Below are 22,263 nucleotides of genomic sequence, written 5' to 3'. Positions count from 1 at the left end.
AAAGAAAAATTTTGATCTTAAAATATTAAATAATCCTGATTTTAATTTTATGCAAAACTAATATTTTACCAAAGAAAGGTCGAATTGACAATATCTAAATTATAGAACATAAGATATTTTTACCAAAATATTGAATGTTTTAAATACCTAAATGGTAGTTGGCACAATTTACAAATGTGAAACAAATATTCGTTGAAATAAAACACAAAAAAGTCAAAAACGGTGCACTTTACTTAAAATTCTTAAATTTGCTTAACGAATGCAAATTATAGGTTTTTCATTTAAATATTTTTAAATTCACTCGTAACTCACTGCACCTTAAATAAGGTTGTTAGTTTGTTGCTTCAAATCAATTTGTTATTTTTTGTCTCTTAAACATTTTGTTTGCGACAAATGTCCGCCGCTACGGAGTTTGTCTTCCGGACCACCTGAGACCGCTCTTGGTACTCCCAGGGGTCCATGCACCCCAGGTTGAAAACCACTGCTGTAGAGTAAACAAATGCTATATTTAAAAAAACAAATTCGCCAAGTAAAAATATCATAGGATACTACAGAAAAAAAAACATGCATAGCCAAGAAGCATGATTCTACTACACAAATTCAAACATAGTTTTTGCGAAGTCTTCATTTAGAATAACAGGAATAATATTCTATTTGAGAAAAGAACATATTGAATACATTAAAGAGGCTTTTGTCAAATTTTATATAGACTAAAAATATTTTCCCGGTTTCTCAGTCGAATTCCCGAGTTTTTCCCGGTTTTCTCCCGATGGATAAAAATCCCGGTTTTTCCCGGTTTTCCCGGTTTTTCCCGAGGTTGCCACCCTGGGTTAACGTAATAATTATAGCTCTAAGAGTTTCCAACCCCTTGTCAGAGGGTCAACTACAGGAAAGGGGTCCCTAATGTATAACGTACCTAAACACGCGAAAAAACTTGGTCGAAAATCAACTTTTTCACTAAAATGAAACTTTTTGGGTATCAAGAGTCGGTTGTAGACGGTGGGGCAGCGCGCTTGCCTTGCTGGAATTATTTGTGTTTCGAGCGTAATTTTTTAAAGTTATTGGTGTTTTTTGTGCTGTAACTAAGATTACGTTAATTATTTCGTGATTTTAAAAGCCCTTCCCATATCGCCATTGATCCGAAGGCACGGCGTCTGGTGATTTCTTCATTAATTTTTTGAACAATGTGTAAAAAGTTCACGGTGAAAGTCATTTCTATTGAATTGATTTTCGAAAGACATGCTGACATTTTGGAGTCCTCCCCATAGCATCGTAGCTCGGGAGGCATCGAAAAGACAATAAGGTACTAACCGAGGTACTAACCCAAAAAAAATCCGTGATGCTTGAAGGAAATGCTGTGAATTCAACGGTCTCATGCGGTGTCAACAGGTATATAGGGTAGAGGACCCAGAAATCGCCCACTTTATAGAGGCAATCTAGGAAATTTGATGAGAATTTGATGACAAATTATGGTTTTTGGTTCTATTTGTTGTAGAACGTTGATAAACTATTTGATTTTAAGTTTCCACAAGGTTTTTATCATTTACGTGTTCATTTTTTATAAAATTTTGCGTTTTTATAAAGTCCTCTGAAGAGCCTATTTTCGCCCCCCTAAATCCAATTTTCGCCCACCCTTGGAACCAGTTTTCGCCCACGACAAAAATCAAGAAATCAAATGAAATTATGACTCAAAGCTAATCAAATATAGTCTCCTATTGATACACAACATGTTCCCGAAGCTAAATTTCATTGATGTGCACATATTTTGTCGTACATATTATAAATTTAGGTTCAAAAAATCCCAGGAGTTTTTTTTTTTTCAGATATCCTGCTTATTTTGAGATTCTCTGTCTATTATAACTAAAACCAAAACATGTTCTCACTCTCTCTAAAAAAATATGACTGAATCAAAATTTGTGATAGAACTCATGTGTCCCTGTTCACCCAAGAGGCACACAGTTACAATTAGCTCCATGTTGTTGTTGATTTTGTTAGGGGAGCTTTAACCCTATGGGTCATTTGCTCCTGAATTGACTCAAAAAACATAAAACATCGAGTACCGTAAACTGGGGTGACTTTGATAGCCCGGGGTGACTTTGATAGGTTTTTCAAATGCCCGTCAAATAAGTATCTAAATATTTTTCAGAATTTAAGTATGTAAGCATTAAGGGATAGCTTATTATTGAACATATATGCAAAAATGTGACTGTTACATTGGATGTATCAAAATTAGTGGCCAAATCAAATTTCTATCAATGTCACCCCGGGCTATCAAAGTCACCCCAGTTTACGGTACCTCTTAATAAAAATATTAAAGCACATGTTTAACTACTTCTCCATCCGTTGATTAATTTGTTCTCCTATATACCAGTAAACTTTTACAACATTTGAACCAAAACCCCTTATGAATGAAAGTAATTAAAATGATTATTTAACCTTTAAAAATAATCTAGAATGTTCCAAATATATTTTCAAGCACATTTCGCTGCGATTAGAAAAGTTTTTATGGTAAACGAAAACTGGTTCTAGATAAAATCTGAAAACACAATACTAGATTTCGCCCTGGGCGAATATTGGATCTCATGTTTTTTCATGACCCCAGAAATCGCCCACTTTATTTTATTGAAATAACCTTTGGTAAACGTTTAAAACAGGTAAATCACTAGATTTTCATGAAATTCAGACATACAGTGAACTAATGAATTATTCATTCACATTATTTTCGGACAAAATGAGTTGAATTTCCCTCATTAACATTATTACCCGCTGTAGTCTAAATTGACAAAAATATGGCGGCTGCAGTAAGGCTTTTTTTGAAAAGCTTATAAAAACTTGATAAATAATAGAAATTCATTAGGAAAGTTTCAATTAGTACTAGAAATGAATGAATATGTAAACCTGCATAATAAATTCAACCAAAAAACGGTATGAGTTTGCTAAATACAGATTAAATCCAGTAGGTGGGCGAAAACTGGAGCAGGGCGAAAACTGGGTCCTCTACCCTAGCGAAAAGCTGTGTGCTTGATGAGTCTGCAACTTCAACTATCGGACGAACATTCTTCCCTTTTGTTGAATTGCAGGCTTCTTGGGAGGGCGCCGCTATTGACTAATGAAGTCGGGATCTTCAGAAGTTAAACAGTGAACGGATGGTTGGCTCCCACTGATCATTTTTGATTCATTGTTTCATCTTTGGCAGTTGAGCATGGTTGACTCAAAATTTAACTTTTTGGGTACCAAAAGTTTGTCTCTCAATTGGGTCCTAAAATGAAGCTTAGATTGCTGATATTATTGTTCACAGCGATAAAGCTTATTTTTCTGAGTACAATGACCCTTTGTACGATCATAAAGAGCTTAAAATGGATTTTTAAATCAATTTTGAAAAATTAACCTCGCGGTCCTTCTTGACAGAAAAGCTCCTACTTGACAGGTCGTTCCAAGGGGACCATAGTTGATCCATCGAAAAAATGTTGTCTTGTCAAAAAAAAAAAATTTGCATTAAAATGAAAAAAAGTGATCAGAAATGGTTTTTAATCGTGTTTTTTACCGTTGTACATAAAAATTGGCATAGGGCTTTAGTACCCAATTACAAAAATGTCATCCTTCCGATTTCAAAATTGTCAAAAATGTCCGCGAGACCAAAAAATTACCCCTGTAATAAAGATTTTCGAACTTTCAATCAAATCAAACAATTTGTTTGCTTAAACAGATGATTTGTCTTTTATTAGTGCCCTTACACACCCCGCTCCTTCTTCAAGCCACCACTCTCAGCTGCTTCCCCACCTCGACGAACGCAGCCACAGCCCGGTCGATCTCCTCCTCGGTGTGCGCCGCCGACAGCTGAACCCGAATCCGAGCCTTTCCCTTGGGAACCACGGGATAGCTGAACCCAATAACGTAGATGCCACGCTTCAACATTTCATCTGCGAAAACCGACGCAAGCTTCGCGTCTCCCAGCATGACCGGACTGATCGGATGATCCATGCCGGCGATCTTGAAGCCGGCCTTGGTCATGGCAATTCGGAAGCGTTTCGTGTTGCTCTGGACACGGGCCGTCAACTGGTTGGAGCTCATGAGCATATCGATGACCTTGGCGGCGCTGGCCACCACGGGCGGCGGCAGAGAGTTGGAAAACAGGTAGGGACGGGATTTTTGTCTGAGGAGGTCAATTAGTTCCCGTGGTCCAGTGGTGTAGCCTCCGGCCGCTCCCCCGAGGGCTTTTCCCAGGGTTGAGTTGATGATGTCGCAACGACCCAGCATTCCGTAAAACTCTTCCGTGCCACGACCCGTCGGTCCGAAGAAGCCCGTTGCGTGACAATCGTCAACGAACGTGAGAGCGTTGTACTTGTCTGCCAGTCCGAAGATTTCCGGCAGCGGTGCCACATTGCCGTCCATCGAGAACACACCGTCGGTGACGATCATTTTGACGCGAGCATCCGTCGATGCGAGCTTCTCCTCCAAATCTGAAAGAATTACAGATATTGGTAGATTGCCTACTTGCAGGCGCATTCCCCGTAACAACGCCATCTCTCGTTACCTTTCATATCCCGATGCAGGTAGCGCGCCTTCTTGGCCTTGCACAGCCTGATTCCGTCGATGATCGACGCATGGTTCAGTTCATCCGAAAACACGGCGTCCTCCGGAGTCAGAGCGGCCTCGAAGATCCCGGCATTGGCGTCGAAACAGGACGCGTACAGAATGGTGTCCTCGCGCTGGTGAAACTCGGACAGCTTCCGCTCCAGCTGTTTGTGGATGTCCTGCGTTCCGCAGATGAACCGAACCGAGCTCAACCCGGCCCCGTACTCGTCGAGGGCGTTCTTGCTGAATTTTACCACCTCTTCGTTGGACTTTAAAAAATATTATTAAAAAATGCTTAAAACTTAGAAGAATTAAACTTACAGCCAATCCCAGGTAATTGTTGGCGCAAAAATTTAAAATCTTTCCCTGGGAGCCCTCCACGTTGATGGCCGTTGCCTGCGGGGACACGATCACGCGCTCCTTCTTGTACGTGCCGGCCTGCTGGATGTCGTCCAGCTGGGTTTGGATGATCTGGCGGAAGGCTCTGTTGGCGGGAGTTGAAGGCGCGGCCGCGCTCGCAAAGCACGCAATCGGCGTGTAAAGGTTGGCTGGGATTGAAACGAATTGAATACTTGTGATTATTGCAATTAGAAGAAATTAAATCTCGTAAAAATGATCAAATTTTTAAAAAGTCTTCAGTTTAGAATACTAACAGAAGCTTATTTCTTTATTTGAACGTTTTAAATTTTCTCTCTCATGTCAAGCGCTTCTTGGCGTCATGGAAGCGTGTTTGATCAATATCCAAGAAGTTGATGGTTCAATCCTCGTGCCGTCAAGATTTTTTTTCTCAGCATTACAATCAAACAACAGTTGCTAATGTCATTTTTGCAGCAAAATTAGTCGACCACTATCTATTTTTTTTGTTCTTGACTTATTTTTATTAGGTCCTTTTAGGTGCTGTGACCAGGTAAGGACCGAGGATCGGTTACAACTAATATATAATAATAAAAAATAAAACTCCTTAAACTCCACACTTGGAGATCATGTAACTGACAAGGGATACTTGGTCCAAGCGGGTCTTGCAGGTTTTGAACCTGGCGATGTACTCGGAGAATATGCCCCACAACTCAGTCGAACTGTGGAGCACCTTTCTCCGTAGCTCCACCGTCTCGGGAGCCACTGCTTCCTGCGGGTCGAGGGCGATCCTTCGATTCAGTCCGGGACTGCGCCCGGCAGCGGAGAGAACTCCGCCGGCGTGAACGCCGGAATTGCTGGACTCTGCTTCTCCGCCTTCCTTCCGGCGGTATTGGTTTCGATGCCTGCTGGCGCCTCCAGATGAAATCTGCACGCTTGGGGCTGCTGCTTTGTGGGGCAGTTGGCACACCGCTTTGGCTGGGCTTCCTGGACTTCGCACTCGTCCGGCTTGTGGGGACCCCACAGTTGTTGCACCTCCTTGAGGTGACAGTTCCTGGTTTAATGACCCAGCTGCAAGCAGTTCCTGCACTGAGTCACGTTCGTCCGCTTGTTTCGGTAGGCCTCCCACCGGATGTGAAATGCTTTCAAGAGCTTGATTTCACTCAGCTTCTTGTGGTTGGTGTACCCCTTGGGGAACGTAACAACGTACGGGGTTTCCGCTGATGAGGCGAACTCTCCTTTTCTCTTGATGGCATTCACCTCCACAGCATCCAGGTTGTGCGATTCCTTGAGTTTCTTCTTGACGAATTCAGGTGAAGCCGGTGGAAGTCCTCTGACGACGACGCGGAGTTGCCGCTCGCTTCGTTTCTCGTGGGTATAGAACTCCACTTTAAAACGCTCCTCGGAGATACGCAGCAATTTGATCCCAAACGGAGTCAGCTTGTAACTTGGCTTGGTTGTGCACGACAACATTACATTCCTCAGCTTGCCGAAACTCATATTCTTTACCACCAGAGGAGGTGGTTTCTTGGCCACTGGAACCGGCGGGACGCTTCCTTTCTCGGCTGGGTTACCATTGTTATTGTTGTTGTTCTCCACCAGCGTGCTGAACTTGTTGTTGTTGAGGTGCTGTTCCTCGTTGCCATTTCCGACGTCGGCTCCGTCGTCACTTGTCTTCTTCCGCTTCCGCGTTCCGACAACGGGAAGAAAATCGTCATCGGAGGAATCTTCCACCTCCATCCACAAGCACTTTGCGCGCAGCAACAACAGAGGCAAAACGCGTCCTCCACGTCGAACTGTCAAACGGGTTCTAACCGTTTGGGTTTATCAATTAAAAATTTACTGGACTTTTTTTTAACTTCGTTTAGTGGTTTGTTTATATTGCTGTTGAACTTATTTTCTTTTTATTCATATAAATCAATAACAACAATAATGCAAACTTTTTTAAGATCATCGTTGTCCATAGAAGTGCCAATAGATGTAGAAGGCAAGAAAACCGAACATCAGCAACGAAAGAAGCAAAAACGGCATCAACGCTCCCCGATACTTGTGCTCCTGTGCCAACTCGTCCTTGTGATTGACGTGTGGCATTGTGGCAATTTGGTTTCTGTTTGGTTTATTTTGGTCTGCAAGTAGCTCTAATGAATATCTTTGTCTATCATTATTAGTATTTTTTGTACATTACCAATATTTGACTGGATTTCAGTTTGTTTTGAACCACCCAACTTATAGATTAGGATTTTTATGTTTCTAATACTTTTTTCAACTAAATTCAACTAGAATTGTGACAAAATGGCACGCTCCACACTTTGTTTTCACATCAGAGTCACTTTGGCGCAGAATCCGTATGGTTCATGCGTAGCGCCATTACGCACCAACATGACCAACATCGGCATCAACACGTGTTGAGTCGGCGCAGAAAACTTCCAGAGATATTTATTTTAAGGTGTTTGTTTACGAATTTAGTGTAATAAGAATCAAAAAAGTTATAACTCGATTGAAGCACGTTTGAATTGCCAAATCGCCTGAAGGTATGCAATGAGTAACAAGTTAAAATAAATCATTATGATTAGTACTCCTTAATGTAGGGTTATCACAACGAAGTTTAAATCTGAACGTATACTTTCACAATTTCAGCAACAAAATCTCTATGTTGGAAAGTGTGCACACAGAAAATGCAAAAAAAAAACAAGTGACGATGGGCATAGGAGATGCCGATGACCTATTGACGCACAACGTCCGCGGCCTTGAAACTGTCCATCAGTCTGACACGCTCTCTCCCATCCCGTCCCGTGGGGGGTGTGGTTCGAGTGTAGGCAATTGTATCCAATTTGTGAGGAGACAATTTCAGCATTATGTTGATTTTTCTATTTTTGGTCTTTTTCTGTGTTTGGAAAATCAGACAAATATCTCTAGTTTTGTTTTCTATTTTCTATTTCTTTAATCTTAGTGCGAATTTTATAAGATTTTTTTTCATGATTAAAGACATCAATATTCAACTAAATGTGGTACAGACACAAACAACTTTTCATTGATCTAACAAAAAGTTCTTCACGACTCCACTCTCAATGCCATAAAATATGTCTTTAACCCAATTCCAAGCTGGTTCCACTTTGCAAATCATGCAATTTTTATCCAACTTCTTTTTGCCCCACTCACACTTTTGATTAAACCGGTTCTATTCTGTCGTTCTGTTTCTAAGCCGGTTCGTTCGTTGCAACCGACCATTCTTCATTTTAATAAAATTGCAAATTACCTCTCGCCGATGCACTTTTGCAAATCACCTGCTTGGAAAGCAACATCTTCTTTTTTCGGACCACTGAAACCTACTAAAACTCTTAAACTTCGACGACCGAAAGCACCTCGCGGATGGCACACACTAGTATATTTGATTAACTCGGCGAAATTGGATCAATTTATGTTGTTTATCAGATCGCTGGACGGCGGTTTCTAAGCGGGGACTTTTTCAGTTGTTACCAAGGACTACCGACTGCTCTCGCTCAGCAGCGTGGAAGAAGTGTGGGACTAACTCTGCGAAATGCATGCACGAAAGTTGGAACGACTAACTTTGTGCTCTCCGGAGAGTTTTGTGAGGCCTTTGGTTAGGGAGAGCGACTAGTTAGTTTTTATCTAGATAAAATGAGTAATGGAACATTATTAAACTGTGGTTCGTTTTATGTCAATAAATCATGTAAATTAATTGTATTTCTTAAATATTTTCTAAGTTAAAGGAACGATAGCATTCTAAATTTCGATTCGCTTCACTAGGAGACGGTGATCGGTAATTTCAGCGGATTGCAGTCTGGATTTCGCCATGTTAAGTGATGATTGTTTAAGTCCAAGGTGCCTAGGAATCGAATAATAGGAATAGAACCAATTCTACCTGAACCAGATTCTAACAACCATGACAGCCGTCCATTGTCGACCGCTCCTATCTCCACCACAGACAAGTAAAGAGATTCGGAGGACGGGAAGTGATGATGCTCCACTTTTTCAGGGGATAAGGGAAAATCTCCTCGGTATCCCCAAGTATGTTTCGCTTGGACTGCGCGTCCCCACAGGCAGCGCAATAAAGAAACAATAACATTCTAAATTTCGACACAAACTTTGAAAAATTATGGTAGAAAATATTCGACATGTTTTTAGTTGTGCTTTCCGCACTGAGGTAAGGCTATAATCCTGCTCTGAAAATGAACTTTTAACATAAAGCTCATAGACCCACCTATTGAAATCGAAAGTTCAAAAGTTGTGTAAACAAATGTGTTTTCCCAAATATTCAAATGTTAGCTAAGTGCCCATAAATTGTGCCTAATATCATCATATTATATATCGTTGGACCATTCTAAAGAGGGGGCAGCGAATGACCACTTTGGTTAAAGCTGCCATAAATAAACGAACGAACAACAACAACAACATTCTGAAGAGTCAAAAATATCGAAATTCTAGCAACCCGGTCTCATGTTCTGACCACTTAAGTGATATTTTTGTACTTTTCTGAAGTCAGATCTCACTTATCTGTACAAAAAATATGTCCGGAGCCATCGTCCAACCCCGCATTGGTTAGGTAATCGAAAAATCTTACTAACGGCTCCAACACATTGAAGACCTGGCAACCCTGTCTTAAGCTATGACCACATAAGCGATGTTTATGTACTTTTTTGAGGCCGGATCTCACTTAAATGACCCATCTTTGGTTATTATTTATTTTTAAGTTTTAAGTTTTAGGTTTTTAGTCTTTAGTCTTTAGTTTTTAGTTTTTAGTCTTAAGTTTTTAGTTTTTAGTCTTAAGTTTTTAGTTTTTAAGTTTTTAGTTTTTAGTTTTTAAGTTTTTAGTTTTTAGTTTTTAGTTTTTAGTTTTTAGTTTTTAGTTTTTAGTTTTTAGTTTTTAGTTTTTAGTTTTTAGTTTTTAGTTTTTAGTTTTTAGTTTTTAGTTTTTAGTTTTTAGTTTTTAGTTTTTAGTTTTTAGTTTTTAGTTTTTAGTTTTTAGTTTTTAGTTTTTAGTTTTTAGTTTTTAGTTTTTAGTTTTTAGTTTTTAGTTTTTAGTTTTTAGTTTTTAGTTTTTAGTTTTTAGTTTTTAGTTTTTAGTTTTTAGTTTTTAGTTTTTAGTTTTTAGTTTTTAGTTTTTAGTTTTTAGTTTTTAGTTTTTAGTTTTTAGTTTTTAGTTTTTAGTTTTTAGTTTTTAGTTTTTAGTTTTTAGTTTTTAGTTTTTAGTTTTTAGTTTTTAGTTTTTAGTTTTTAGTTTTTAGTTTTTAGTTTTTAGTTTTTAGTTTTTAGTTTTTAGTTTTTAGTTTTTAGTTTTTAGTTTTTAGTTTTTAGTTTTTAGTTTTTAGTTTTTAGTTTTTAGTTTTTAGTTTTAAGATTTGAAGCCGCAATTCAAATTTACACAAATACTTTTTCAAATGCGGGCATTTTTTAAAATCTTATAAAATGCGTTTTACAGCCTTGGAACAAACAAATCAAATTTCATACATAACCTAAAATTAAGTCACGGGAAAACCAACAAGATATTCACTTTAAAAAAGAATATTTTTTAACGGCCACTGGAGTGGTCTTAGCTAATCTAAGGGTCTAATTATTTAGTCTTTGTATCCTCCTGACCAATTGCTTGACATTTTATTAGATAGATTTTATTAGATATTTATTTAAAAAAATATATATTCCTCTTTAATAGAGACTGACAAACACCAGTGTTGCTCATGTGAATTTGTTGTTTATTTCATAGGTTTGCTCGCATAGTCCAACAACGGATTTGTTTCTTTTCTCTCTTTTACTGTTTTGGTTTGCACGTAGTTTTTTTTTCTCACGTTCCGGGAAAAGGTATCTACATCAGAATGCAAATCGTTTTTTTGGGTCTTTTTTTCTATTTTGTTCTGTTTTATTTTTGTTTTGCTCGAAATATATACGCATTTTTCTTTATTTTTTTTACAACAAGACGCCACTCGAGGAGGAGGAGAAACTAAGTACAAATTTGGCGGTTTTACCTTTTAAAAAAATGGTGTTATCAAATAATTCGACCTTTTTTTGTATTCTCAACACAATCAAAAACGTGCGCGTACTCAAAAGTGCATGGAAACGTTCATCCTTCGTGTTCATTCTGGTTTGCTTCACAAATTGTGTGTGTGTGTGTTTTTTTTTTAATTTCTAGTTGCAAAACTTATCATACGTATTGTTGTGTCGGTAATTGCTAGTGTAGCTTGCCAATAGCTGCTTTCTATGTAATGTTTGCACCGGAGAAACGGCGGATAACTCGAAATGCTAGCGGACAAAATGGAGTAGATGTTTTTCTTCTATCACTAATAAAATCATCGTTTAAATTTGCGATAATTTTTTTTGCTTTTTACTGACGCATGTTTAAAGGTACTTGTACTGTTTTCCCTTCCATCTTCTTCGTTTGATTGAGTTTTTTCAACTTCACTGCGCTAATTTTCTAACCCTCTCTCTCAGTTGTTTTAATTCTTTCTCTTTCCTATTAGAAGATTTGATTAAATAGATTTCGATGTTGCTAAAATGGATGTTCACTAACTTTTTGGGGGGGAAAATCGAAATACTGCACTCGTTTTATCTAAATAGTTTTTAAAGGTTCAATCTCGTTCTCTTGCTTATTTCGTGAGTTTTGTTGACTGTGTTATTTCTGTAAGTTTGATTCTGTTTGACTTTGTTGTTTTGCTGTTTCACCTATTTATTTTTGTTACTGTTTTCGAACTAGAACTCTACAATGAAACTAACTTTCACAACTAAAAGGAAAGACTTTCAACCTTAAAACTGATGACCCTAGGTATGTTTCACGTGTATTGGTGTGTGCTAGTGTAGAGTTTTATATCATTCTGGTTTTTTGTTTAATTTATCAATCATACGTATGAAAATTACACCTAAAAACACAACTTTGGTTCGTGTGTAACACTAAAACTTAATTTAACAGGTTGTTTTGCATGTTTTTGCATTGACATTTTCATAAATGTTTTTTTCTTCAGGGATTCCCAAAAAATCGCTCTGAGCGCTTTTCATCTAAAAATACATCTTGTGGGGTGTGTGTTTTTGGAAAGAGTGCATAGAATTGGCAAAAATGGCTCAACTGACTGACTTACATTCCGCTTGCAACGGCTGCGGCCGCGGCGGCGCTGGCATTACTGGACGTGGCCGTTGGGGAAGTGTTGCCAGCTGCCGGTAACGATGGCGTGGCCGTTGATGTCGTTGCGGACGCGGGTTGCTTCTGTGCGTCGACCGCGGATGGCGTTGGTTGACTGTTGTTGTTGAAAAGCTGGTTGAGCTTGTTCGGGATGGGGTCTTTGGGAGGTGGCTGCTGAAAAGGGATGGCAACACTTGTTAGCGTATTGTTCCGTTTCGTGCACTTATCTAACCCACCTCAGTAACATTCACCGTTGCCGCCGTCGCCGGGGGAATAACCTCCTTTTGCTCAACCTTCTCTAGCCGCACCTTGATCGCCCCCAACTCCCCGTTGATGGCATCCGACTGGCCGTGGTACCGTTCGCACTCGTCCCGCACCGACCCGATGCTGACCTTCATCGCATTGGTCACGTTCTGCAGACCCTCCAGCTGGTCTCCGATGGCCTTCGAGCCACCCTCCAGCGTGCTCAGGTTGGCCTTCATCTCGACCCAGATGTTCTCCACCGACTTAACGTGCGAGGAAATGTTGGCCGAGTTCTCGATCAACTCGTCGATACTGGCCTTGTTCTTGACCAGGTCGGTTCTGAGCCACGTGCTCTTCTGCCTGAGGCTCTCCAGCTCACCGGTGAAGTTCTTCGACAGGTTCTCGATCTGGGCCGTCAGCTCGCGCTGGATGTTGGCAATGTTCTGCTCCGTTACGTTGTTGGCCGCGGCCGCAGCGCTGCCGTCCAGCGATGTCGCCAGCGATGACGCGTTCCGGATTTGGGCGAACAGGGTCTGCCATAAAATAAATCAATTAAATGACCTCAAAATATTGAAATTTATACAGACCTGAAGATCTTCGACGCTCTTGGTGAGGGTTTTCTGTTCGCTCTCCGATTTGACCCGGTGTTCCTCGAGAACCTGTATCCGCGTGATGGCATCGTTGAGGCTCGAGCCCAGCTTGGCCACGTTCGACTGGAGGGTGTTGAGCTGGGTTTCCTGCGAGTTTTCGTTCTTCTTCTCTATCGTGTCGCGGAGCTGTTTGAGCTGGAAAGTTTATATTTCGATAAACATATTTTTATATTATCATTTTTTTCCGAATATCTTAAATCTTGTAATTTCAAAATGAAGTATACGCCTTGGGGTTAGAGGAGAGGTTTTTTTGATTGATTTGTTTTTACTGCTTGAAAATATTTGAAATATATGTATTTTCAACTCAAGAAGCAATTCAACATGTCTCTACACGCTGGAAATTTGGTTTATTGGACCTTTTCAAAAAAAAAAAAAACTCCAGATATTTACTATACACACATAGATTTTTCTACCGAATTCGGTAAAGTTTTCTTAATTTTCAACTGCTGAACAGTTCGATAAACTGAAAATAACCGAATTCGGTAAAAACTTACCGAAATTAGGAAATAAAGTTCATTATCCAAGCAAAACATTGCAATAGGGCCGAAGCCGAAGTGTAAACAAAGAGTCTATCCTGCTCACGTCAGTTGATGTTTACATCAGGAACGAGCAGGATAGACTCTTTGTTTACACTTATGCTTCGGCTCGCTTACAATGTTTGGCTAGTATTTTTCATCGTACAACCAAAATCCGGTAAAATTTGGTTCATTTTGACAGATCTAAACTTTACCGATTTTTCAACTACCGAATTTGGTAAAAAATCTAAGTGTGATACACTAGTTAAGTTGTTTTGCAATGATTGGTTTTCTCAATTTCCAAGTATGGAACAATTTTCTTTTTTTGCGGCACTGTACATCTGAAATTCATAAACGTTTTTCATATTTTTCAAACGATCTCGTTGGTTATAAAATGTAGGAAAATTTAAGTAAGATTAGTTTAAGCTCAGAAGACATATTCTGTCATGCATTTTTAGAAGTTTTTTGAAAACATTAAAATAGCTTTGCCCCGAGGTTTGCCCCTTTTTTCGGGCTGACCATGAAGGGGCCATAGTAGGGGTGCCCAAAAGTAATGAATGGCTAAATTTGAAACCCCACCCAAAAGTTAAAAATGGTTTATTAAAAAAAACATAAATCACATTACATCTTTCCCAAATTTTCTTGAATTACTTTCAGTTTCAAAACAAATTGGTCGAATTATTATTTTTTTTAATTTTTTCTACAATTTTATTCAATTGATTCAAATTTATTAAAAAAAAGTTTCGCCTAATCGAAACTATACACCCAAAACTGACAGCGCTAGTCCGAGAGAATGATGGTCTCGTGTCGAGAGAATAGTGGTACCATTCACGGACGCAGAGAACACAGCTCGAGATGGGCGATAGAACTATTCTCTCGAGGTTCATTTGCAAAAAAAGTTCATCCGTCAAACAAAAAACCAAAAGTGTCGACAACGGGCATCGAACCAGAGACCTTTGACAAACCAATCCAATGACTTAGTTGCCTCGGCCACCACAGCTTGATGACCATAGAGAAGTCAGAAGTCGATGTATGACACTTGTTGGAGATTTATTGATTCAACTAACGAATGAACTCATTTGTTATGATGGTGTGAGTTGGTACCATTATTCTATCGATTTTGGCACTGAGCCCTCAATAAATTTTGAGAGAACGATTATCTCGATTCTGAATTTTGGGTGTAGGGAAAAAAACGCCGACAGTTTCTAAAATTCCGGATATTTCTTACTTAGAACAATCGATTTGAAAATGCGTACTACAAATATAAATGTAATGGTACCTATTTAACGATAAAATAAAAAAATTCGAAAAAAAATGGATAGTAGAGGGTTAAGATTTCCTTTCACTTCGCCAATCTTACCTCCGTGGAAAAGTTGCCCATCACCTGCTGGATCTCGCGCAGCTTCCCGTTCAGGGCCGTTTGGTTCTGCTCGAGATTTTTCGACGTTTCGTGCCATTTCTGTAAGGCTTCCGGCACGTTTTGACTAGTGGCTGATACTAAAAGAGAGAGACGACAGATAAGGGGAAACGACAAAACGAGCCATGAAACGAAATTAAAAGGATCACATTAGTGTCGAGGGTTGTTAGAGGGGACTGTAATTACACGTGATGAAAGCAGATTATTGCGATTATTTAGCATGGTTTTGTGTGGATAAAATTGCGAAGCATATTGCTACTTGAGTAAAATATTGACTTTGTGACAACAGCTTGTTTCGTTGTGGTATGATTAATGTATTTGGACCTGTTTTGACTCTTCAAAATTAATTGCTTCTTTTAACGACAAAAGTTTTTCGTGAAATTCATCACATCAACGCGCTCGAGTGCCACGTGCTTGAGGAAAATATGAAAATTCTTGGCAATTTTTCACATAACCTCACATGAAAACAAAGACGTATAAAGAAGGGTACTTTTAGATCTCGCGTTGAGATGAAACGATTAATTTGGCCGCCATAAACGAGGACGACTTAATTGTCATTCCTGTTTCCCTGTACGGCGTCCTTAACATATGCCAGATTCCGTCATACCCGTAAAATTTTATATATTCTGACGAAGACGGTTTGCGGTTATGTGCGTCATACCTTGCTCGATGCGAATCCGGTACTCGGAGACCTGCTGCCTGATGTCAAAGTACAGCCAGTACATGAAACCCAGGGACAGGAAGATGCAGGACACGAGGACGAGGGGACCGCAGGTGCGGACACAGGAGAACCGCTTCCTCCGGCACCGGCTCTGGGCGCGTACCTTGGGCTGCTGAAATTTTAACGATTACGGTTACGGTCCAAATCCGGAAAGGTAGCAGCAAAAAAAGGGGTTCAAATTAGGCGAGATAATAGTGAATGGGGAGAGTGTGGGTTCTAATATGACAAATGAAGCCAAAACTAACCCAAGAGTAGTCTTCCTGTTCGTCGGTCGAGTTGGACAGCAGCTGGTCGTGGGAGGCAATTCCGTTTCCGGCAATGTGGCGATGTTTTCCTGAGCTGGAGGTGGAGGTCAGTTTGTTAATTTGTTATGAGCTACTTTCAGAGTTCCATTCCTCAGAATAAGTGATGAGGGTAATAAAGGGATATGAAAAATTGAGACATTGATGCGAGTGATGGCGTTGCCTTTAACTGGTATAAATAGAGACACATGATGTGAATGTGAACGAAGTTCCAGTTCTATAAATAGTTAGCTGTTTTAGTCATGTTTTGGCCAATATTTGGATTTCTTTTATTGGATTCAGTTAGAATAGAATCAGAACAACAGAGTTAGTACACCGATTTGACAAATCTGAGTTCTACAGCCTACTACATTCAAACCCCGATGGTTTGACACCAACTGTTGTCAAATGAACGGGGTCACTTTTTAGTTTGACACCCCTGTTACACGGAGTTCACACACACTAACATTTTTTTGTTTTGATAGTGTGTGTGAGCGCCGTGTAAAAAGTGACAGACTTTGTCAAACCAACGGAGTACAAACTAAAAAAGTGTCAAACGAAAAAGTGACCAACCATTGAGTGTATCCATATTCAGACTACAGTCCCAAACCGACCTAGTTGACGGAAATGAAAAATTGTAAACTTGTATCGAATATCGGTTCCAATCGGGTAAGTTCTTAGAATCTAAGGCCGCCGATGTCTCTATCAAACAATTTTCTGAGGAATGGTATTCTGATGATTTCACAAACTGTACGTAAATCCGACGTTACCTTTTGGCCAGCGAGTGTGCCACCAGGGCGTCCAGTTCGCGCCGTTTGCGCATCTTTTTGCCGCCGACACGCAGCGGAACCGTCACGTGGCCCACGGATTCCATCTCGAGCAGCTGGGCCTCGTCAAAGGTCACCTTCGGGGAGCAGCAACGGTGGTACTGGTACGGGTACTGGTGGTGGATGTGGTGCAGCTGGGAGGAGCGATTCTGGTGCAGGTGTTCCGACGAAGGGTGCCGCGTGGTCCAGTCCAGGCTTGTGTCCCACGTGTTGACGCGTGCCACGTGGTTTCTCGGTTTGAAAGCGTGTGAGATGTTGTGGCGATTGTGGCTTTTGAGACTTTTTGCAGAGCTTCACTAATCACATTTTGGTTGGTTTGGTTTTTCTTAACCTTTGTTGAACATGACTTGATTTTTTCTCTCTTTTTTTTTTGCTAATATCACTGGTTTTGTTGCATTATTTTGTTTATCACTTGAAAAGCTATTCGTTCGTTGTACAAGTCCGCTTAGGTCACATTAATCCCAACTCCTGATGGTTCTGGAATCGATCGGATCAACAGGCTATCACCTGCGGAATAGGTTCATTAAGTGCCACCACGAATTCCCACGGAGGGTTCAAAATCTCGACACGAAAATCCCATTCCCCAACGATACCGGCAGGGATTTCTTTAATGGGTGGGATACAGCAAAAAAAAAAAAGTGATTTTTCATTACCCCACCCATATACCGCCATGCGGGTGTTTCACTTCATACAGGCGATCAAACAACAGGTAAGTGAAGCCTGCACCAGGAAGAGAGCGATTTGAAAGTAATCGTCAAGTTACCACTCAATAACGCATCTGTTTAGATAAATTTATTAAGATTTTGTTGTAAACATTTCTTAAACTAACTTTTTAAAGAACAGTTTCAATATCTTACAATGATTTTTTTAAAAATATTCTTCAAATCCCTTATAATGATGAAATAAAATAAAACAACTTCTGTGCAACATCTCCTCCGCTTCGTTGTGAGTTTCCATCACCGGTAGGATATAGCAACACTGTGGATGATTAATTCGTATGTTTCTAATTCCATTTCCTCGACAATGGCGACGTTGCTGTAGCACAAAAAGAGAACCAGAAGCTTCTCGTGGTAGGAGAAAATATCCCCCCAAGCAGCCGGAAGAAGCTTTATCGGCTCGCTTAAAGTTCATGTGGTGGAAACTTCCTCAACCCCTCCCCAACCCAGTCGAGCTGTCAAGCTTTATCGTTTTAGGTTACATATGGACGGTGTTGAAGCTTAGGGCAAAGCTTAGAAACTGGAAGGATGTGGAGTAGGTCGTACCTCAGTAAATTATTTTAGTCGCTTTTGGCCGGGCACGGTCTTTTGTCCTAACTGGAAGTGCTTCCCCACTCCTTTTCTACCGGAATAATGGCATCGACGAGGGGAGGACACTTTCGCCGGGTCTCGAACCGCAGTTCTATGGCGATGGTCGTTCGGGAACTATAGAGCGGTTTGAAGGGTCGTTTTGATAGCATGTCGTAATAACGTCATGATTCGAATTCCCGGACGCTTCGAATCCCGGACACTCCATCTTGTTTTATCAATTATTTGGATATAAGTTCGCATTATGAATGTCTTAACTGGGTTATTTGATCAATTCTAACATCAGCTTTCATTTAAAGTTTGTTTGAACGCTGTAGTTAATGTCAAAACAATTAAATAAAATTATATTATAAAATTACCAAAAAGGCGAAACATTTCACGTGAAATATTTCATAGGCGTCCGAAGCACCGGGAAGGCAAAACAAAATTTATGGTTTTGATTTCCTTAAATTCCAGCAAATTTTTGTATAAAATATCGATTGTTTTGATGTTAACAGCTTATTTGAGACCTAAAGAATGCCATTCACTAACATTTCAGTTCAAATTTGTGCGATTCATTAGCAAAAACGAGTGTCCGGAATTCGAAGCAAAAGTGTCCGGATTTCGAATCAGATTTTTTCAGTGTCCGGGATTCGAAGCACAACAAGTCATTTTAATTTTCAAATTCTGATGAAAAATTGTTACAAAAGACATATTTTGCAAGCATTCTCTTAAAGCTGACTGTTAATACTACATCCTAATGATATTTCTCCATTTCCAACTTATTACATGATTTTTTGTCAGCTATATCGAAAATGATATGCTACTAAGTGTCCGGATTTCGAATCATGACGTTAGAATCAAGACAAAAGATATGCACTTTGTTACACGCGGAACCTTTTGACATGGTTGGTTAGTCAAGGGGCTTGGTGAACAGTTCAGACTTGAATATACGGATATTTGTCATAATTCCTAAATTGAATTATTTTTAAAGTGGTTGTTTTAGGTTACTTTGGTACATAATTATAAGGCCATAGCAAATTTTTGGGTCCCCCCCCCCAAACTTCCCCAAAAAATCAGGAGGCAAAAATAAAATCATTGCTGAAAACTCAAATTTTCTTCGAAAAAACTTTTTGATTGCAAACTACATATTTCAAATACCGCATTTTTTTGTATTTTAACTTTTCCATTGTAAGTTAGACATTTTAAATGAAGATATCTTGATATCAGCGGGCAAAATAACATGAAAAAACATATAGTTGGACAATTTTTGAATTTCGTTAGGGTGGTCCCATACACTTTTCCATTGTAAGTTAGACATTTTCAAATGGAGATATTTTGAGCTTAAAGAATAATACCCCTGGGATCTTTTCAGCATTAACAGTGCTAGAGCTCCTCTTTTAAATGCAACCTAGCGCTTTTAAAATGTGGGAAGCGCCTTTTTGAGATATTTGAGTTTTAAGTCTGCATCTTTTTTACCCTAAAATAGCTGTAACTTACGACCCTTAAGTCCAAATTGACTTGTCAAAAAATAAAAATGTTCGATTTTATGCTCTAAAAGTGCCTTGAACATCACTTTTCTCTAAAACTTAACCATGAATTTCTACGTTCAAAAAACTGATTTTTGAAGATTTGCTCAGATGTTTGGTGTCTTCGACAAAGTTGCTTGGATTGGCAAATCCAACAACTTTCTAGAAGACAAAAAAGTTCCCAAAAATATTCCTGAAAAGTTAGTTTTTCAAAATCACCCTAATTGTGAACCACCCTGAACCACCCTGAATTTATCTGTATTGATTCAAAAAATTCATAACTCGGTCAAAGATTTTTTGCACAGCCTGGAAATTTCTGAAAAGTTGGCATTTGATGTCCTCTAAAACATATCAAAAAATAAAAATAAAAATAGTGGTTTTTTTGCAAATCAAGTTTATTGACAAAAAGTTGAATAAAAAACCACCAAAAATTTGTTCACCGTGTATCATTTTATTTCAATGTAGTCCTTATCCATACTTATAACTTTGCCGAAGACACCAAATCGATCAAATAATTCCTTCAAAAGATACAGATTTTTAATTATCATAAATCATTTTTGTATGGACAGCTGCCAAATTTGTATGGAAAATATTATGAACAAAATAATTATGCTAAATGGCTTCCAAAGGCACCAAAAAAGTTTTAGTCGGATTAAAAAATACAAAAAATAAAATTCAAAAAAAAAAGATCGATTTCGTAGAGAACTGCTCAATCGTCAACTTGAAATTATGTAATAACTGAATGTTTAAGTAATCAACTAATCATGGTATCTAGGGATTTTGAGTAATTACTAAATAAATTTATTCCAGTTAGTGGGAATCTTCAAAGAAAAAAGACACGACATTACTTGTAAACTTTATTGTAAGACCCTAACCGCCCCCTTCTGACCCGAGAAGTTCTGGTCCCGTGATGGAACTCAATAAAGCATAAGATATCACTAGATAGTAGATATTGAATATTGCATTTAAAAAACAAAGCAGAGCCGGTTTTTTTGTTATCTCGGAATTTTAAAAACAAACACGCTGAAAAATGTAGGCAGATTTTTCCATCATACACAATAGTTACTGAATTTGGTAATGTTTCATCAAAAAATATGTTTATTGATGGCACAATTGATAACCTTTTAAATAAAATAGTAAATTTTGAGGTTTGATTAGCTTACTCAGTTTGCCTGATAATTGATAAGATGAAATCAAACTCGACACATTCAATTCATTTAAGGTTGAAACATTATGAGAAAGGGAAATGTTGATGTAAAACTCACTTTAGGAAAATATCTAGTGACTTCATTCTCTTGTTTCCAACCTTACTCTGCATACACATTTTACCACTAACTGTGAATCAAGTGCAAATTTTGACGTTATCATTTCTACACTGGAATCCCGGATATGAGATAAGATTCCGTATCGTATTGATCGTGCTATCTTATCGGTCGCTGATTACCAATATCTTAAGCCCCGAATGTAAATAATTACAAAAATGTTTTGTTATGCTGACCTTTTTGTGCTTAAATACTGAAATTCAGTCTTATTTGGTTTCCAGAGTCATATGTTTAAAGTATAAAAAAACTTTGCACTTTGCCTAGAAAATGCAAGTGCGACAACATAGCATAAACACAACGATGCAGAGAGGTCCAGCAAAGCTGAAATTGTCTGGCCCACTCTAGAAAAATTTAAGCATCAACAAGGCAAACGAAAACGAAACAACACGAAACGGACCCGTGGAGAGGCGAAGTCACGAATTGAGTGTGAAACGTGTGTGCCAGAGTGGTGGAACCTGAACTCACTATCCTCGGCTTACTGCCCAAAAGTTCAAGGCTATTTGAAGATAAATTTTCCCTCCAGTTTTCCCGACACTAACGGGTGTGCGCTCGCTTTCCTTCGTCTCCCAAGCTGTTGTTTTTTTTATCCTTGTAAGGATCAAAGTTTTAGGGTAAAGCGTCTTATAACGAGTACTATATAGAAGGAAACTGAAAAATATTCAAACATATTTCTATTTAGATTTGTTTAAGTCATGCTCAAATTGCTTATTTTGTTGGATCGTTAAATATAGTGAGACCATTTCATTTGGTTTGAGCTTAAATATTTAAAAATGATTTAGAAATTTTGACCCAACTGGTTGAAAACATGAGCAGCTCCTCAGAGTCAGCGTTAGCCAAACAAGTTCACTTTCGAATCCGTACTGTGTTTGAATTTTGATTGCGATTCAACATTCATCCTTCCTGTGGCAGGACGAAAAGTCCCGCTACGTGCGCCTGCTTGGTATTCTTTGAGGCTTTATCTTCAGCAGAGGTGAGCACTCAATCAGATATGGCTTAATGATGGGTTACGATTGCGATGGGTTATTATATTCAGCATTAATGAATGGATTTAAGTGTAACAATTGTTGTTCATTTTAAATTTAAAAAAAAATAACTGAGGAAATGCTCTTGAAACAATTAGAAAGTAAATTTTTCTACAACATTAATTATTCCACAAAACACGAAAAGCTACTTCCTCCCAATTAGTTGGGCAGAAGCTTCTCGTCTTTTATGCCAGCTAGCTGCTAGCTGTGAAAAGGAAAACCCTTAGAATCCGCTAGTTACGGAGGTAAGGTTGATGGTTCGACCCTCAATTTATGTTCGTTGGTTCATTATAAATTAAAGCGAATTACCACCATTAAGTCTCAGAAGTGTACGCCATCGCAATAAATTTTGAGAGCGATGCTGGTGATTTCCTCGCACTTGTGTCAGGTTTACTGAG

The 22,263-nt window shown here is 38.9% G+C and overlaps 3 protein-coding genes across 11 annotated transcripts in view; all 3 read right to left on the bottom strand.

Annotated features, from left to right (window-relative positions):
* Window positions 1–3,693: 3,693 nt before the first annotated feature.
* Window positions 3,694–8,466, bottom strand: LOC6037314 (2-amino-3-ketobutyrate coenzyme A ligase, mitochondrial). Its single transcript, XM_001847188.2, has 4 exons — window positions 8,186–8,466; window positions 4,897–5,123; window positions 4,535–4,844; window positions 3,694–4,460 (listed from the first exon to the last, which is right to left on the bottom strand). Exons 1-4 carry the CDS (start codon window positions 8,229–8,231, stop codon window positions 3,751–3,753), a joined length of 1,293 nt encoding a protein of 430 aa, XP_001847240.1. The 5' UTR covers window positions 8,232–8,466; the 3' UTR covers window positions 3,694–3,750.
* LOC119768738 lies at window positions 5,130–7,228 on the bottom strand. The gene is made up of 2 exons (XM_038259634.1): window positions 7,115–7,228; window positions 5,130–7,055 (listed from the first exon to the last, which is right to left on the bottom strand). Exon 2 carries the CDS (start codon window positions 6,667–6,669, stop codon window positions 5,989–5,991), a length of 681 nt encoding a protein of 226 aa, XP_038115562.1. The 5' UTR covers window positions 6,670–7,055; window positions 7,115–7,228; the 3' UTR covers window positions 5,130–5,988.
* A 2,153-nt stretch (window positions 8,467–10,619) lies between the features above and the next one.
* Window positions 10,620–22,263, bottom strand: part of LOC6037315 (C-type lectin domain family 4 member F) — a 32,364-nt gene continuing 20,720 nt past the window's right edge. For 4 of the 9 annotated variants that reach the window (XM_038259623.1, XM_038259626.1, XM_038259625.1 and 1 more), the window contains exons 2-8: window positions 16,653–17,186; window positions 15,847–15,940; window positions 15,542–15,713; window positions 14,824–14,960; window positions 12,886–13,083; window positions 12,292–12,831; window positions 10,620–12,229 (exon numbers count right to left, since the gene is read on the bottom strand). In XM_038259623.1, coding sequence (XP_038115551.1) covers window positions 12,011–12,229; window positions 12,292–12,831; window positions 12,886–13,083; window positions 14,824–14,960; window positions 15,542–15,713; window positions 15,847–15,940; window positions 16,653–16,756 — 1,464 coding nt within the window. In that variant the 5' untranslated portion in view covers window positions 16,757–17,186 and the 3' untranslated portion in view covers window positions 10,620–12,010. Of the gene's footprint in view, window positions 12,230–12,291; window positions 12,832–12,885; window positions 13,084–14,823; window positions 14,961–15,541; window positions 15,714–15,846; window positions 15,941–16,652; window positions 17,217–20,786; window positions 20,849–22,263 lie in introns of those variants that run through there. The other 5 variants (XM_038259629.1, XM_038259630.1, XM_038259631.1 and 2 more) reach the window with 5 other exon arrangements.

Source organism: Culex quinquefasciatus, chromosome 3 (genome assembly GCF_015732765.1).
Source record: "Culex quinquefasciatus strain JHB chromosome 3, VPISU_Cqui_1.0_pri_paternal, whole genome shotgun sequence".
Taxonomy (NCBI): Eukaryota; Metazoa; Arthropoda; class Insecta; order Diptera; family Culicidae; genus Culex; species Culex quinquefasciatus.
This window is presented reverse-complemented; position numbering and strand designations above follow the sequence as displayed.

Bases quoted from the DNA above. Each gene is read 5' to 3' on its own strand.
- LOC119768738 (XM_038259634.1), bottom strand. From the start codon at position 6,669: ATGGAGGTGGAAGATTCCTCCGATGACGATTTTCTTCCCGTTGTCGGA.
- LOC6037314 (XM_001847188.2), bottom strand. From the start codon at position 8,231: ATGTTGCTTTCCAAGCAGGTGATTTGCAAAAGTGCATCGGCGAGAG. The intron at 5,124-8,185 runs GTAATTTGCAAT...TTTCAATCCCAG, and splicing joins CAAAAGTGCATCGGCGAGAG to CCAACCTTTACACGCCGATT. The intron at 4,845-4,896 runs GTAAGTTTAATT...TATTTTTTAAAG, and splicing joins ACAATTACCTGGGATTGGCT to TCCAACGAAGAGGTGGTAAA.